This window comes from Notothenia rossii (genome assembly GCF_949606895.1).
Source record: "Notothenia rossii genome assembly, chromosome: 1".
Taxonomy (NCBI): domain Eukaryota; kingdom Metazoa; phylum Chordata; class Actinopteri; order Perciformes; family Nototheniidae; genus Notothenia; species Notothenia rossii.
This window is the reverse complement of record NC_136912.1, coordinates 4,197,176-4,216,320: the sequence shown is the minus strand read 5'-3', so window position 1 is coordinate 4,216,320 and position 19,145 is coordinate 4,197,176. Positions and strand designations below refer to the sequence as shown.

At 42.8% G+C, this 19,145-nt stretch overlaps 1 protein-coding gene across 1 annotated transcript in view; it reads left to right on the top strand.

Moving 5' to 3' along the window:
• Positions 1-19,145, top strand: part of LOC307045206 (voltage-dependent P/Q-type calcium channel subunit alpha-1A-like) — a 166,811-nt gene that overhangs the window by 135,321 nt on the left and 12,345 nt on the right. Inside the window, 9 exon segments of the mRNA XM_079690737.1 lie at positions 7-112; positions 540-647; positions 3,623-3,726; positions 7,015-7,130; positions 8,203-8,281; positions 10,139-10,252; positions 13,971-13,988; positions 14,224-14,259; positions 16,120-16,321. Coding sequence (XP_079546863.1) covers positions 7-112; positions 540-647; positions 3,623-3,726; positions 7,015-7,130; positions 8,203-8,281; positions 10,139-10,252; positions 13,971-13,988; positions 14,224-14,259; positions 16,120-16,321 — 883 coding nt within the window.

Genomic DNA, 19,145 nt, shown 5'->3' with positions numbered 1-19,145 from the left:
CCACAGAGGCTGCTGCGCATGGATCTGCCAGTTGCAGGTGACAACTCGGTGCATTTTAACTCCACCCTCATGGCTCTGATCAGGACAGCACTGGATATAAAGATTGCCAAGGGTATGGCCCTCAAGTACTATCATCCCTTTTCTCTAATTGTTCATCAATGTTATTCTATTGTCTGGTATTCCTCGGGATTCCTTGGTTATTCTTGGGTATGCCCTTTAACCTCTCAATGTGTGTCTGTTTCTCTTCAACAAGAAAGCTCTTTATTATTGTACACAATATGACAAAACTCTGCCATTTCTGACACTAACAAATAATCTTTTTGTTTTGGGTGAATGTGTTTACGCGTGAATGGCTAAATATATTTATTTTGCGATTCTGTGCCTTTGTGCCTTCCTGTTTGGTCTGTACCTTCTTGCCCTGTGTTTATGTGTGGGGGGTGTTTGCAATTGTGTGGACCGGTTTGTTTGTGTGTGTGTGTGTGCGTGTGTGGGCATTCTGGTGTGTGTGTGTGGGCATTCGGGTTTGCCGGGCAACCCAGGCGGTGCAGACAAACACCAGATGGATGCTGAGCTGAGAAAGGAGATGATGGCTATTTGGCCAAACTTGTCGCAGAAGACTCTGGACTTGCTGGTTACACCGCACAAGGGTAAGTTGCTAAAAAATGGCGCATAGTGGTGTGTGTGTCTTCGATCACCAACTCACCGAGAGGACAGCTTCTACCAGCCAGTGTCATTCACTGCTTCGCATCTCCTGATCAGGATACTCCAGGATAAACACATATATGCATAAATACATATATACACCAATGTAGATTATGTATATAGAAAAGTACCTCCAATACTGTAGCATAGAGCAACATATCTATGGCAGGCATTTAGTGTAAAGATCCAATGCAGTTAGCTACTTACTGGCAAGATATGTAAAAACAATCATTATGTTTGCCGTCAACATTCATTGCCCACAAAGCATGGACCAAAGTGGTTTTGGTCAAGCCATACCAATAAAGTACATTACGGTTCTTTGGGTTGATGAACTCTCAGAAACAGGAAAGCATAGCCTTTGTCCTCATGGCCATCATCATCATCATCATCATGACGAAATGTGATGTATTTAGCCTCAAGACTGGTAATGATCTGATTAGTTTGTTAGTGTGATGGAGATTATAGAGTTTGGGGGCTGCTAGTGTTACACATGCTTACACAGTAACTCATTTAGTCTCCTCAACAATAGGGGAGCTAAAGACCAAACCAAAGATTCAGAGTCATAGGTTTAGAGACAGAACAGATAACTGGTTTCCCATTCATGAATACAGCAACGTGAAGAAAGGGCTTTCGAAGTGATGTGTTGTTCAACTGAGCTTAAGGCTATATGACCCACAACATATGCAGCTACCTGAACCCTGGTGCAAGTAGTAGGGGGTCCCTGCTCCGTCTCCCTTTGAGCTAAGGGATCCTTTGGTCACATAGGTGTACACAAACACATAGATCACCGACATTAGCACAAACACTCATCTCTACACACATCAAGACGATCCTGGTATCAGGGGGTGCCAACTATAGAAGATCCTCTATAGAAGTCTTTTCACTACAGGAAGAATTGAGCATTTAGATCTAGCCTAAAACGTTTATATCAAATGTTTGCGATGAATGAAGATGAATGCATTTTCAGTTAGATCTGTTTGAGAATTTGAATGATTTAAGCACAAGCTAGTAAAAGTGATGCATGCATAGCAAAAGCACCATGATGTTTGGCTAAAAGCATGGAAGAGAAAACGGTTCATCACACACATCGGTATGAGATCTGTGTGGTCCTTTCTTATCACACGTTATAATGTGTTTTTAATGCTGGAAGACTTGGAGCCATGCCACTTTGAAAAGGTCACCACTCCTTTATTTAGCCACCAAAACAAAGCTCAACATTTTTTTCTGATTGTTAATGTGTTTCATCCAAACTCTGGGGATACTTGTCCGGAGTTTTTAGAAAAAAATGGAGTTCCTGTTTTCTCCCGGATTTGACTGAGGTGTCAGCGTGTTTCTTAGTGAGGTGGCTACCTGGTCCTCAGCCTTAATATGAAGGTTAAATATGTTAACGGTTGATTCAGTTAGATGATAGTGAAAGAGAATGCTACTTGAAATGGTTCAGCATCTGCCTGTGAAAAGACTATTGGCCTTGTTGTATTGTATTTGGTGGTTGCACACCAGCAAGAGGGCACAGTTCTGTTTCAGTTACGGCTTCACATAGATTGTGGTTACCAATTATGCTCCAAGACACCAAAAGACAATTAAATGTTTTTGTTTGAAGGCCTCTTAACAGCAACAAAAATGTGGCAATTAACTTTTTTTTCTTGGTGAATCAGGAAAATGCTTGCAGCACATAGGAACTCATCGTCAGCATTTAAACAGATCCTTTGCTCTGTCCTGCCCGATTATACATAAAGTTGCATATTATATTGTTAGCCTATTTAGCTGGTCCGAAAAACAGTTTGCAGCATGAGCTTTTTAGATTTTCAGTACGGATGTCCCGATCACCTTTTTTTGCTCCCGATCCGATTCCGATCATTTGATTTTGACAATTTGCCGATACCGATTTTTCCCGATCCGATCTTTATGCAATGCATTAAGAGAAAAAAAAGAAAAAAAGCATTCAAGTTGTCCCTTAAGGTTATTTTTTTATTTAAATTGGATATTCAATCCAACATGGATATAGCTTCTTTTTTTCACAGCAGCATTGGATCAGTTCAGTTGTGCAGCATTGGATCAAAATAAAAATAAAGCTTATCAGTACTCGTTAGCTTACTGCTACAATTAGACACTGCGCCCACTCTGTTGCCAGATTTGAGAGAAATAAGCAGGTCTATGAAAACAAGCCCCAAAGAAGCAACACATACATGATGTTGTGTAATTTGAAACCAAAACTAAGGCCTCAGGATGACTTTAACACTTGAACATGGTCATTTTTGTTTTGTAACATTGAATACAAAATTTAAAAAAAAGTATTTAAAAAATAAAAAAAATTCCCGATCCCCGATTTTTTTTCTCCCGATTCCGTTCTTTTGAAAATCACGTGATCGGCTCCGATCCCCGATCACGTGATCGGATCGGGACATCTCTAATTTTCAGAGCTGAAGTAATGCATTGAATAAGCCCTGTGTTGGATAGATCTATTAGCCGATGAGAACGAGGTTTTGTGTCCCAAAGGGAAGCTCACAAGCATGACTGTAAATATGCTTGCCCACATTTAATGATATCTACAATAACACATGTGAAAGTCCGAGCATGTCCCTCTGAAAGTGGGGAAAGCAATGACAGTATTCTGATCCTCCAACACAGCGTTCTTTGCTTGCAATTATTGGTAACCACCGACCAAATATTCTGTGAGCTGAAGATTAAAATACCCAAACCTCCGAATTTGGTGAGAATTATGTTTAAATTCTTGACATCTTGCAGCTCAAGCACTTGATTTTGAAGCTGACGTCTCAGAATTGTCCCGACTGCTGGAGTTTGCTGCATGTAGTTGTAAATGTCGTGCGTCACGTCCCCCACTCCCATTCCCCCCCCCCCACGGCTCAGGGTCCCATCTCGCTCGGGTCTAATCTTGCAGGGTAACTTGTCATTTTCTCAGCAGCCACAGACTTGACGGTCGGCAAAATCTACGCCGCCATGATGATCATGGAGTACTACCGGCAGAGCAAGACGAAAAAGCTGCAGGCCCTGCGGGAGGAACAGGTAGACTCCATCACAGAGAACTTGCCTGAACGCCAACAGACCTTTTCCTCTTCCGCCTTCGGCCCTCTTTGTTGAGCCTGCTTCCACTAAGCCCTTGGAGTGAATTTGCCTTGATATATCATTTTCAAAGAAATAGTCCTACAGCCACACTTCCAAACAAACCCCCTCTTCTTCTGCTTTCTTTCCATCACCTGTTCCCTCAGCCTGTGCGTTACCCTTTTCTTAGCATGTTCCTTAAAAACCTGCGTCCCTTTATCTAGCCCCTTGTTGCTCCCTTGGCCAGCCCCATTCCTTTTATAATGCTTGCTAACATGAAGGTATTGAGCTGTTGTTTAAGCCCTGTTACGCTGCTTTTCTCTTCCTGTTCACCACGGGCTGGTTGCTCGTGGTGAACAGGATTACACAGGTTTACCAACCATGGTTTTTGTTGTTTTGAGCAATGATGATGATGATGATACCACATGGCCTTATCTTTTGTTCCCTGTCAGTGCCCCTTCCCCCTCTCGTCAATGAATGCCTTTGAGATGCACTTGCTCCCGCTGTATCTGTATTTTGAATCCACTCTCGAAACATCTTTCCATTCATGTAACACCTCCCACTAGCTCCAGCAAATCATCCATTTAGTTCAGCACTTTATCGTGAAGCTGACAAGATTCGACCAAGTCCAAATTCACTCAAGATGTTGTCTTGATTGAATTTGACTTCTTAGACTTAGACTCTTTCTTACGATGGGATTTCCATTTCGCCGAACAAAGGAGAGGTCTAATGAATGGAGAGGTTGTTACTCTTTTTCTTTCAAACAGTGCAAATACAGCTTGTGTTGGTTTATTCTTGAATGCAGCCATCCCATTGGACTGAATGGACAGGTTCACCCAGGCTCTCTCAACATCACCAGTACACAAGACTCTAACCAGTCTGTGTGTATGTCAATGTGTCCGGCCATCTCTACTCTATCTCATTTCATTCTACCTCTCTCCGCCCACTGTGGTCTTTGTTCTTCTATTGCCTTCCATTTAAAAGGAAGAATCCACCCAAAATGCATTTATCAAGGCGATGCCATTCGTCTTTCTGGCTTATCTAAATCAATCTCTTGTCATGTTGAGATATATACAGTACTGCGACAATGGACAGAAATATTCCTTGGCTATCTAAACCATCAGGTTTGTATCTGCCCCGTAGTATCAAATATAAGGGTGTGGCTTCAGTTAAAAATGCCAGAAGAAAATTGCTAGGAAATGTTCTTGAAAGAATGGCCGCAAAAGGCTACGAACATATGCAATCAAGACCACTCCATTTGTTAGTTCGTAGTATCTCGCAAAATGTAAACAAAAAGTCCAATTAAAGAAAACTAGGGACATGAGGAAAGGACATCAGTCAATTGGTCTCAATGTCAGGGAACCAGAAAGTGGATTTTTTCTTTGATTCCTTATTTGTTGTTCTCGTCTTGCTCCCCGTCCGTTACCTGGCGTCTCAGTCGTCCTCTTCAGTGTTTGTTGGGCTGTTGTCTTGTCTTAAATGTTTTGTTGACTGTCTGTCATTCTCCTGTGTTCTCAATGTTTTTCATTCCTGTCTTCCATGTCGTCTCTGTCCTTCTGATGCTCTCCCTTTATCCTTCCAGGAATAGATGAGACCTTGACTTGTTCAAGCTCTCCCTATTTGGTCAATCCAGGTCTATTGTCACCAAGTTGCTCTAACCCAAGACCCATTCTCTCCCGTCTGTGTGTTCATGAATTTGTCTGTTTACCTGTCTGTCTGCCCTGGTGGTTGGTGAGATGTTGAGTGGAGGTTCCTGTAACCAGTGGCTCCGTATGTAATCAGTCAATCCTTGGAGAGAATTCATTGATAGATATGCCACTGCTGAAACACCCTCCATTGAAATGTCCTGTGTCTGTGTTATGTGTTTTCTGTTCATGTCTTCGCCATAATCCACCAAAGTATTTGTATCGTGATTTTTCTGAAGTAGAGCTAGCCAGATCCAAACCAGACTATCAAGAGACAAACGTGAACCAGTTACCTCCGACACGGGAAATGACTACTGGACAGGATTAGACGCAAAGAAAGCAATACATTGAGGAAATATAAGGCTTTTAGATTACATGAAATAACCCCTTTAGCAGCAATACTGGAAAACCTCATTTCTATCCAAAGGACTTGAAGGCCAACACGTACGTGAAGAATTTATGTTGACAACAAATTCATGTCATACACTCATAACAACCACAAAATGTGCTCAGATCATTTCAGTTTTTAGATAGCTGACCCAAGTTGTCTAGTAACTGGTAACTATCATAACTATCTGGTTAGCACACATATTCATTAGCAATGAGCTTTTTTCGTTCCTTTGACTTATTCTTTGACGTTATGCTAACATGTCAAATGCATTTTATATCATTTATTATTCTCAGTTAAACCCACATTTCAAGTTTGTAAATAAATCTATCTGCACCTCTCTAGCAACTATAGGTTTGTTGATTTAGATTTCGACAGCATCTGCAAATAATCTACCATCGAAATAACTAGTGTTTCTATACTTAAAGTATCTTTGAATTAAGAACTCTTTAACGTAGTAGCTAGACAATCCTGTCCAGCAGATCAGCCTAACGTGTCAGAGGGTTATTGGACGTGTATCTGTTTCTAAACCGGCCTCGATCCATCTGCACATTTAGCCTTTATCTTCCAGGCTGTGGAGGATCATGACAAAATTTTAGTAGTCGCAAACTATCAACTTTAAGCCACTTTTAAGGAGGCCTCCATTACCCAGGGTTCCCTAGAAGGAAATCCTCCTGACCTCAGACCTGATGAAAGCTACATTTCAAGTTCAGATGTCCTCTTCCCAAAAAATGGCATATTACTCAAAATAATTAAGGGTCACACATATTGTTGAACTATGAATTTTGAGTAAATCATATTGTTTGATTATTTGTTTCATGAGTACGGTAATCTGGTCCAAGATGTGTAATTTAAGAAAAATCTTACCTTAAATGCCTAAGGTAGAAGTTTCCCTCTGATTCAGATCTGGGATCAGCTTTCTGTCCCCGAACTTAAGCCCAAACTGATATGAAGAAATCAATCAATATATAGTTTCCCCTTAAACACTTCAGTGTGGTTAGCAGATCCCAGATCAGCAGTCTGGCAGGGAACTTTACCTTGGATACCCACAGCCATGTGTATGCCGATGGCGCCCTCGTGTGGGTGCATGCTGCGAGTGCATCCTGTGTTTGTGTCCTGTGTCTGCCCCCTGAGTGTGCCTGATGCCAGCCTGCAGGCCATGTCGTGTATCTCACACAGAACCGAACGCCATTAATGTTTCAGCGCATGGAGCCGCCCTCTGAGGGCACAGAGGGCCAGGGGGGTCAGGGTCCCAATGGCCTCCCCATCACCCAACCAGACAACCACACCATCATGTGAGTACACTGTGGAGGAAGCACGAGGCTGCACGGACGTATTTCACACACCTATTTATTGTAATCATTAATGCATTCATAACGTATGCATAAAATGACCACATCATATTTCAGGAAGGTAATTTATCACGGTTATTTAATCCAGGTTAACCGCCGGACCTCTTTAACCAGGGTTTAAAAAGTAATGGTTGGATTAATCATTTGGTAGACTGATCATTTACAGCAGGGGTGTCCAAGAATCGGCCCTCAGCAAATAAAACAAGTATAATGAAATATGGCCCACAAATGAAACTTGTGCTTGTCTTATATTGTACTTCTTAAATGTAAATATATTACACATAGTATTCATGTGTTAATAAGACCACTTTTCAAATATAGTCAGTCAATTAAAGTTGGAAACATTTCTTAGTAAGATAGATAAGAAAAAAGCCCAATGACCTATTTACATAACAAGCTTGAAATACACCTTCATATTTCTCCTTATTATAATCAATCTGAGGCTTCTGGTTTAAGAGATGAGCTGCCAACACTCACAAGCATCATCTACCTACATTTGATAACTGAACTTATGAGGCGATATACCTCACCTCTAGTGAGTGGCCCAGCCCTTCGTATATTTTTCTGTATGTGGCCCTGGTGAAAACATGTTGGACACCCCTGCTTTTCAGCTTAACCTGAATGTTCCCAATGTGCCCAAATGTTCTCAAAAGGCGACCGTACAGAGTTCACTGTTGATGGGAGATAACCAATTGTTTAAGTGTGCGTTTACGAGAAATGAAATTCTATATAATATAAAAACCAGCTTTCAAGAGATTCCATATCACGACCAAATTCATACACAGACAATTCTTAAAGTCAGCCTCTCCATTCCTCAAAGATTTCGATTCCTTGAGTTCCCTGATTTGTAATCCTCTGAATTGTGTGTGTGTGTGTGTGTGTGTGTGTGTGTGTGTGTGTGTGTGTGTGTGTGTGTGTGTGTGTGTGTGTGTGTGTGTGTGTGTGTGTGTGTGTGTGTGTGTGTGTGTGTGTGTGTGTGTGTGTGTGTGTGTGTGTGTGTGTGTGTGTGTGCCAGACCTCCTGAGGAAGGCATGACTGAGAGCCCCGACCGCCCCTACCCCGACGATCTGCACGACAACCGTCACAACCCGCAGGTATGATGAGCAAACTAGCGTGTCGCCAACATGGTAACACACCAATTCAAGACCAGCGAGTTCTCCGCTCACATACAGCTCGTCTGCGACCATGCCGGTTACCTTTCAGTTTAGTAAAAGCGTTTGAGTGCAATCAATAATGGTTTTGGTTACGCAGCTATTTTATTTGCAGGAAATATTATGATAGAGGGAAGAATCTTTTCCTCAAAACTATTACAGTGTTTAAACTTCACATAAAAAACATAGCATTTTATCAACACATGTTAAATTATTTAAAGTCTCTCCACCTGTTTGACTATCGGAAAGGCAATCCCATTAACAAAATGTATGGAGCTTATTGGCGCAACCTTCCCAATATGAACCAATCAATGTATTTTAGGCGTAACAGTTATTCGTCAATTCAATTCATAAATAAAAAAAATAACTCAGTACTCTTTGATTTTAGTAAGAGAGCCTATATTCAAAAGCACAGCCTTTACAAACAAGACTGTCAAGGAGAGTGACTGAGTGAAAAGTAAAAACCGATATTTTTGATTGCCTCTAAAACCCAATCTTGGGAGTTTGAAATGGTTAGCTATTTATGCTAATGTTACAATGTGAGCGTTAGCAAACAGGAAAACGTTATTATTGATAATATCAGCAAAAGTCTTTAAGTTAATATAAGTTATTTGTTGCTCTACATGATGTTACCTACTTGGTTACAGTTATATCGTAATGAAAATCACTTAATGTAATCATGTCAGCTAATTGGCTAATGTCGTTAGCCTTGCTAGCTAACAATATTAGCAGCATAACATTTTGTGGGCTAACTTTTTAAGTGACAGTCCAATACAAATATGAAGGTTGTGTGTTAGTGGTGATATCATGTGGCTTATTCAAACTAATGAAGGCATGCTGTTTTAAGCCCAACATCATCCCAATTTCAGAGTTCAGCCTGGAGCTTCTCGGACACTTCTCGTGGTGTCTCTCTGTCCTTTGAGACCTTTCTTTTATTCTCTCAGTCTTTTAACATGTTCCTCCTCCCTCATGGTTTTCTGTTCACTCTTCAACCTCCTCTTGAGTCCTTGGCTAGGAGTTGGTAGATGTGTTTTGTGATGTACCGGCTCTCCGCACCTTACTTCCACTTGTCTGTTGGGACATCCACCCCAGTCCCTCATCTCTCTCTACAACCCCAACACTAATGTACTAACAGTTTAGAAGGATTTGGTTGTTTCTTTGAAAAGTTTCCAGCCCCAGTTTTGGATTATTCAGTTGGCAGAATAGTAGATCTCCCTACACTTGACAAAACGCACAACAAAGCCATTTTGTTTTTTAAGATATCGCAACAAAAAAAAGAGAATTATTGAAGTCACGTAATCGTAGAGTGCAAATCTGATATTGTGATAGCCCTTCATGTCGTTAGTTGGCCCCTCCCTCATTTAGTCAACAACCACCTAATTTTAAAAGTGTATTCTTCAACACAACAAAGGTTGCAAAACGCAATTTAATTTTTTTATTACTGTAATTGAAAAGGAATATTAGAAACTTTGCTCATACATCGTTGTAGGGCTGACACGATATACCAAAATGTGCATTAACCATGATAGAATGCCTCTTAAATAATTTACATATCTTTCTGTTTGCACGCATCTCCCTACACTTGACAAACACACAACAACAAAAGTAGCAATTATTTTTTTAAGATATTGCTAAAATATTGTGAATTATTTAAGTCACGGTAATCGTATCGTGGACATCTGATATCGTGATAGCCCTTCATCATTGAATCTGTTTCATGTCGTTAGTTGGCCCCTCCTTCATTTAGTCGACGCCCCCCTCAGCGGACAGCGGTCACGCCCCTCTCGTTGTGTTTTACAGACGGTAGAAATGAGGGAGATGGGGCGGGACGGGTACTCCGACACTGAGCCCTATCACCCAATGGATGGGCACGGGCGGACCCTCTCCATGCCCCGCCTCTCAGCAGACAACCAAGTGAGCACCTTCATCCCACCACCACCACCCCACCCCCCCCCCCCCCCATCATCATCATCATCATCATCCTCCATCATTACCCCTGTTAGCAGGACACTTGAAGTGAATGGGAAAAGTCTCTCCTTGCATCTGAAACAGAGAAGAGAGCTGAGCCTCGTACGAACCAAACCCCCTCCCTTTGAATACTTAACAAACAGCCTATACTGTATACTTGCAAGTTTCAAGGCGTTATTGTCATTTGCCCATTAGCTACAGTGTAGATATGGCAATGAAAAACTTAGGTCACAGGCTCCTCCAACAGGGCAACATATATATATAGGACATACAACAAATAGAACAGGGGAAATACTGCAAGAGAATGTTTGAAGATGTGCAAGTAAATACAAATAACTGTACTGTACATACGTTTGAATTAAAAAAAAATTATTCGTCAACTAGTTCGATATCAGATTTGTTTAAGCTGTTCTCAAACCTGTGTAATCAAATAGTATAAATAATAATAAAATATTAGTCTAGTTACTTCCGCAGTGAAGCACTTGTTGACTGATTTTAGGCCTTGTAACTAGTTTGAATCTTTATGGTTTCAGCACTTACTGTAAGTGATGTTATGCAACTTTCCTTATAACCCAAACTTGAACTTACTTGTAATATAACCGATACAACCAGGTGTTTCCTGCTGATGTGTTGCATCTGCACAAAATCAACACGTAACTGGGCATTCGTAGTAACCACAGCAAATCAAGATAGATAGCAAAGAAATTAAGAAACTCATATTTAGTCATAGAAAAATGTGATTAATAAAGTACAGATATATTAGATAGATATTAGACAAAGTACGTGTGTGTCATTTTATTCCGTGGCTCTAGTTCTCTGCTTAGGAAACATGGCTCACTTCCTACACAATGTTTGTCAGGATGCAAAGAATCAGTGAGACTTTTGTAAATTCACTTCCATCTGTCAAATCTCCCTCCCTCCTTCCCTCCTTCCCTTCACCTCCTTTTTCCTCACTCCTACCCTCCCTTATCCAGCAGCCGATCCAATGCAAACAAAAAGGGTCGGAGGGCTGGATAAGTGGTCTAGATGTGTCTACAAATATATCTAGAAGACTATAGAATACCTTCCAAACACCCCCTGTGCCCAAATCCATTTCCATTAAATCCTTGGTGTGTCTGTCCTGTGTGAACTGCGGCCAGAGGTACATCCTCTCATCAAAACAAAATACAAGCGTGTGCTTCTTAAAAAAACATGTGAAACAAATGCAACCCCATGCATAGGTTGCTAATAAATTGTATTTGGAGATTATTTTTGTGGTACTTTGTTTTCAACCGACCCTGTGTTGACTTCCCAGATGTGTTATTGTAGAAGTTTGTTCTTAGATTTCCAATTTCAACCTTTAATTTGAACTGCAAGTGCATTAGGTGAGATCAAAAGAAATTCAAGCGTTTCATATTGTGCCATTCTAGGTAGAGATCACGCAGGGATGGACTGGTGGTCCGCGAGGGTACTGCAGGTGGTCCGTGAATTTTTTGTTTTATTATCAAGGGTTTTCGCAAAACACCTCATATGCACACTGTAAAAATAAGTACATATATAAACGTAGTGTCAAAACGCAGATATTTGCTATTGTTAATTATGGACAACACTTAATTTCACCACTGGTTACCCATGGTTACGTGTGAGCGTGCAACACCACAAACATGGATCGGTGGCTAGCATCAGGTTCTCTGAAGAGAAAATAGGTTAAAGGTCCCATGTCATGCTTTTCCGGTTATTACCCGTCCCCTTGTGTGTTATGAAGGTTTTTCTGCATGTAAACGGTCTGCAGAGTCAAAACAATTAAAGTACACCCTGTAGCGAGTAAAACTCTAACACAGAAAATACCTACCCAAAACGCCTCGTTGGTGAAACGTCATCATCCATTTGATTCTTCCGGGCAGCACGTACCCGGAACTAAATGGGCCAATCCGTGGAGCCGTTACGTGACGTCCGCGGAGCCGTTACGTGATTGGTCCAAATTGACCAATCCACACACACATCCACACACACACTCAGTGCATGCATGCAGCTCTGCTGATCACTCCTCCCTGGCTGCAGGCTGATAACAGACAGTTGGGATCGCGGCGAAATTCTCTCTGCAGACCCATTCTCACAGCGTTTATCAACTTATAAACCTTTTTCTTACTCAATATCAAGCCACACTTATTGCTTTTATTTCGGCTGTGACTTTGTGTGTGTTCAGGGTGAGTTTGGCTGTGTATCGCTAAACAAGGAAATCACACCTCCACGGAGCTCAGCGCGATTCGTACCGACCAATCAGAGCACACTGGGCTCACAGGGAGTGGGGGGGGCGGGCGTTTAGTGGAGAAAGTGAATACTGCTGAATACACATACTTTACAGAGATGCTGAATGCCAACCAATGTGAGTTTGGAAAATTGCACAGTATTTTTCTATTTTAATATACCTCAACAATGGAATTATGATCAGTGGAAATGGGCATGACATGGGACCTTTAACGTAAATGAAGATAATGAGAGTGAGTCGGAGGCATCTACAAGCCAGATTCCGCAGAAAAAAACAAAGAAAGGAAAGATTAAGAGAAAGTAGAATGGGAACTACTTGGGATTTACCTACATAGGCACTGGAGATTAGCCTTTTGCCAGTATGCGTTCTGTGCTACGAGACACCGGCTAACGAGAGCCTAAAACCAGCTTGGAATCCGGCACTACGTTTATATATGTACTTATTTTTACGGTTTGCATATGAGGTGGCCCGCAAAAATCCTTGATAATAAATAGTGGTCCGCATAAACAAAAAGTTTGAGAACCCCTGTGTTAGAGGGCACTTTCTACTTAACCTCAAACTGAAAATGGTGGAGGACACGGTCCATGTATTTACATCGAGTGGACAAATTGTTTCTAGACCTAGTCAATTTGAATTGAAATGATATTTTCTTATGTAACTAAATAATTTCCATTTACCACGAAGCCTCTGTCTGCAGTTTCACACACACACACACACACACACACACACACACACACACACACACACACACATTCATTCCATATCTCATGTTGCTCTCACTCTGGTATGTTGGTTACTCCATGGTTTCTGTATGAATTTAGAGGAGAGTGTATAAGAGGTGTCAGTGACATGCATACTTATTCTTAATGTTTTGATCGTGCAATGGGTGGGGTTGAGTGTTTTGAAGACAGTGTTATCTCTTAAAAACTCAAAGTCAAAGTCAGCTTAATTGTCAAAATGTCTACATGTGTTATACATACAGAAATCTCGAGATACCGTTTCCCGCAGTCCCACAGTGTGACATATATACATAAAACACAAAGGGCCTCGATAAACGGGGTATACAACTAAGTAATAGTTTTAATAAGTGCTGGTTAATAATATATATATTTAAAAACACAGTTAATACTCTCAATTAATGTTGACGGTTATGGAGTCATTTAGAGAAAGTGCACCAGGACACTACCTTAGATTTCCGTGTGTAGATGTGAACACAGCTACTCCTCAGTGCACACCGTGACGAGTTTAAATAGATAGCTCCACATGAATAAAGGTAGCGTGGGAGTGTAGAAAATGTCCTGTGTGTGTTTGCGTCGGTGTGTGTGTGTGTGTGTGTGTGTGTGTTGTATTTACAGTTTATGTGTGTGTGTCCATACACTGTTACTTACTGCCTTCTAACACTGCTCTGCCTTACAGAGAGCTCATGCTGTTTCGGTAAGTGTGTGTGTGTGTGTGTGTGTGTGTGTGTGTGTGTGTGTGTGTGTGTGTGTGTGTGTGTGTGTGTGTGTGTGTGTGTGTGTGTGTGTGTGTGTGTGTGTGTGTGTGTGTGTGTGTGTGTGTGTGTGTGTGTGTGTGTGTGTGTGTGTGTGTGTGTGTGTGTGTGTGTGTGTGTGTGTGTGTGTGTTACGCTCTGCTCTACGTATCATCTCTGTGTTTGCCTGCTCTGCAGCGGAGGAGACACAGGCCTCGTGGAAATAACCTCAGTGTATGTACTTCTCTCCATCTCCTCTCCTTCTCTCTATCTCCTCTCCTTCTCTCTGTCTCCTCTCCTTCTCTCTTTCTCCTCTCCTTCTCTCACGTCTCTCACGTCTCTCTCTCCCTCTCTCTCTCTCTCTGTCTCTCTCTCTCTCTCTCTCTCTCTCTCTCTCTCTCTCTCTCTCTCTCTCTCTCTCTCTCTCTCTCTCTCTCTCTCTCGTGTTTGCTCGTGTTGAGGTTGCTCTGCTTTTCATTGTTTGTTCTCCGTGAAGAGATTTCCTCGAGATCTGCTTGTGTGTGTGTGTGTGTGTGTGTGTGTGTGTGTGTGTGTGTGTGTGTGTGTGTGTGTGTGTGTGTGTGTGTGTGTGTGTGTGTGTGTGTGTGTGTGTGTGTGTGTGTGTGTGTGTGTGTGTGTGTGTGTGTGTGTGTGCTCCTTTCAGGACGGGGAATCCTCTTGCGTTCGTCTGAGTCTTTGTCTGGCCTGCTGCTTGCAGACTGACATGTGCCATATCATATGAAGCTTGTTTTGGGAGGGGGGGGGGGGGAGGGGTTCAGAGTGTCAGCGGGGTCCTGTCATAGTCACAGTCTGGTTATGAACCCATCAGGAAAATCAAGGGTGGTCTAGAACTAAACTTGATGCAAAATGTTGGAGTACAGTTCAATGCCTTCATGCATTAGATGTATTTATACACACACATACAGTACCTGCTAGGTTTCGAGTTCATTTTAAATATACAGGCAGAAAGTCTCTGCCAAAACAATTCAATCAACCGTTTTTAATACAAATGAAAGCCAACTGCACTGACATCATTGTGATCCCTACTTAGATGTAAGTTATATCATGTTAGCAATAAAAACCTTATTTTCTAATGTCTTTTTTAAAATCCAACAATCGATCCTGTAAGATTTTCCTGTTGGGTTCTTGCGGAGCTTGTTGACCGGACTCTTTGGGTTACGGAATGACAGCTTAGCTTTTCCACATGGCTGCCATATTGGATTTAAGTCATACTGATGCACATTTTGTTGGGAGACATCGTGGTTGTCTTTGGACAAAAATATCTTTAATATTGTTATGTTTTTGTGTTGGTGTGAAGCCCATACTTCCTTCTCAGAACTACACTTCCCAGAAAAAAAGAGAAACGCTAAATTAGCTTGGAATTAGATTTTGTGGATGTGTTAGGTAACATTCAGCAACACATGCTTCTATAGTGTTGGTAAATGTGCTTATTCACTCAGGTTGTTAATACCTGTGTGCCTTCTGTCCACACTGAAAATGTAAGAAACTATTTAAGGGAAAAGTACTGTAATGCTTTCGTCAAATTAGAAGTTCACCACTGCCCATCAAACACCTGATGTGCTTGACAATGATTCAAATGAAACATGGCTGCCATCTGGAACATTCCGGTAGTAGGTGCATGTGAGGCATGGTTTCTACAGCCCTCCTTCATGCTTGCTCTCTGTCTCTCTGCCCCTTTGTCCCCTTGCTGTCAGTTCCCTGTTTATCCCTGTTTCATTCCTACATGTTATGGTGAAGACGCATGGTATTAGATGTGCTTGTCAAAGGGTTGTTAGCTTGCGACTCCAGGTGCTATGGGTAAAGCTAATGGGATGCAGAAATGCTTAGATATGTTATTTAGGATCGGTCCCATAGTACAGACATTCAACGACATGCAGTAATCATACACTCATTAAACAAGAGAAACTAGGGTTGTCCTTCTCAGAGTTGAGGACTACCAATCATGATGCATTAAATCTTACTTCCTGTTTTCTTATTCTCTCTTTCTTTCCTTCTCTCTCCTCCTCTACTTGTATCTCTTTTCTGTCTATCGCTCTCTCTTCCTTTCTTTTACTCGCGCCTTCCTCCACGCAGACCATCACCGACACCAGTCCGATGCGCCGCTCCACCTCCAGTCTGGTCCACGGGCGTGCGGGTCGGGGGGTGAGGCTGGACGACTACTCCCTGGAGAGGGTGGTTTCTGAGGAGGGGAAACACGGAGGAGGTCGCCGGCACAGAGACAGGAATCACCAGGCTTCGCAGCGCTCGCTGACCAGATACACCGACGCTGACACGGGTGAGTCACTCAGAGCGGACACTTATACTATCTTAAGGCACGTATCTGATACTGTGTTGCAGCAATGAGTCCTAAAACCTCGAAAGGTGTTAGCAATTAGAACTTTGGATTCTATGAATGTACAATAAACACAATGTCATTAGATATCTAGAGTTGATGGATCCTTGTCATAGTCGTAGCATGAGGTAACGCTGGACAGTCAACTCAATGTCAGTTGTTGGTCCGATTACAGCAATCTGTGCATTCATTGAGCTAAGACAGCAGTTTTCAAAGTGTGAGGCGCGCCTCCCCTGGGGGGCGCCAGAGAGCTTCAGGGGGGGCGCAGCGTGAGACACAAAAGAACGAGAAAAAGACGAGTAAAGTGACACTTGCCCACTTGTGGCTGTCTGTGGAGACCGAGTTCCCCCACCTCGCCAAAAAGGCTGTAAAAGTGCTCATTCCCTTCACCTCCACCTACCTGTGTGAGTGCTCATTCCCTTCACCTCCACCTACCTGTGTGAGTGCTCATTCCCTTCACCTCCACCTACCTGTGTGAGTGCTCATTCCCTTCACCTCCACCTACCTGTGTGAGTGCTCATTCCCTTCCCCTCCACCTGTCTGTGTGAGTGCTCATTCCCTTCACCTCCACCTACCTGTGTGAGTGCTCATTCCCTTCACCCCCACCTACCTGTGTGAGTGCTCATTCCCTTCACCTCCACCTACCTGTGTGAGTGCTCATTCCCTTCACCTCCCCCTACCTGTGTGAGTGCTCATTCCCTTCCCCTCCACCTACCTGTGTGAGTGCTCATTCCCTTCACCTCCACCTACCTGTGTGAGTGCTCATTCCCTTCACCTCCACCTACCTGTGTGAGTGCTCATTCCCTTCACCTCCACCTACCTGTGTGAGTGCTCATTCTCTTCACCTCCACCTACCTGTGTGAGTGCTCATTCCCTTCACCTCCACCTACCTGTGTGAGTGCTCATTCCCTCCACCTCCACCTACCTGTGTGAGTGCTCATTCCCTTCACCTCCACCTACCTGTGTGAGTGCTCATTCCCTTCACCTCCACCTACCTGTGTGAGTGCTCATTCCCTTCACCTCCACCTACCTGTGTGAGTGCTCATTCTCTTCACCTCCACCTACCTGTGTGAGTGCTCATTCCCTTCACCTCCACCTACCTGTGTGAGTGCTCATTCCCTTCACCTCCACCTACCTGTGTGAGTGCTCATTCCCTTCCCCTCCCCCTACCTGTGTGAGTGCTCATTCCCTTCCCCTCCACCTACCTGTGTGAGTGCTCATTCCCTTCACCTCCACCTACCTGTGTGAGTACTCATTCCCTTCACCTCCACCTACCTGTGTGAGTGCTCATTCCCTTCACCTCCACCTACCTGTGTGAGTGCAGGTTTTCCGCATTGACTTTGATCAAAAGCAAGAACCGGTAAAGGCTGCAGCCAGAGTATGATCTGCGTTTATTCCTGTGTGCATCAAAGACGCAGACTCATTGTTCCCACTAAAGTAGGGGTGAGTGTAATAAGGAGGCAAAGTTGACGTTCAGTGTGTTGCCGGGAGCATATAAGGATTTATCCACCATGTTGAAAATGTTAAAAAAAATATGTCTTGAGAACACGACGTGCGGAAATATACGGGTCGTGCTGCAGCTAGATGTGCCTGTGCTTTGTAAGAAGGTGTCGGCGACTGACATGCAAGGAAGAACGGCTGTCCACAGGCTGTTCCAACTTTAACAACTGTATTAACTTCCAGGGTAGTGAATTGAACATGCTATTGTAATTGGGTGTGTGGTATATTTTCATGCACGCACACGCATGTTCCACAACACACAAACTGAACAACACTCAATTTTCCGATCGCTACCAGCGTCCTTGCGATCTTGTTATAATAACAAGTGCACGTTACTGATGCAATATGGTTGAGACCATTCGGGCTTACAACAACAATAATAATAATAACAGCAATAATAATTGGGAGGGGGGGGCCGCGGCTGTTCTTATGTTCTCTGAGGGGAGGCTCACCTACCCACACTTTGAAAACCCCTGAGCTAAGAGATTAGAGTTGTCATCACATTCACTACATGTATGCAAGTCAAGTTGTTGCACAAAGAAGCCCTTCAAAAGAACATTGCCCACTTCACCACTAATTGCGTGTGCAAATTGCCTGCTTGAGCTGTGGAGCGAATGCAACACGGCTGGCACTGTTATACCCTGAATGCTCTTGATGATTGGAGAGCTCTCTAATTTGATGGAGAGGACTCTGTAGTGATGCTGCTGTTAATTAATGTGCTGTGCTTCAGTTTGACTGCACATGTGTAATGTATTTCTGCAACAACAAACATACAATTCATTAAACAAATGTCTATTCTTTTCACGTTACACTGTTCCCACAATCACCAGGGAGAGAGTTTGAAAAAAACAAAAGTCACCACCATAACTGCTTTGTATTCTCAGGGCTCGGCATTAAGGGCTGCCCGATGGCCCGGGGCCATCTAGTATTTATCTCGGGCAATGAAACCTGCTGGTGGCCCGATCGGGCAATCTATTATGCCAGTATTATGCAGCTCGCGGATCCAGTAATGAGTGACCCGAGAGTAAAACTAAGCATATCTATAACTAGTTACGGTAGTGTGAGAGGTAATTCAAATAGCTACGTGTGATATTCTAACCTGAGGTGTGTGTTTTGTCCGCTCACCGCTGCATGTGATCATGCAGAGCTGTGTGTCGACTCGTCAGCAGCAGCTGATCTCTCTGTCCCATCAGATTAGACTTCACTCGCGTTTATGTCCATATCGATCAGATCCAGCTAATTCTAGCTAATGATATGACTACCTGCT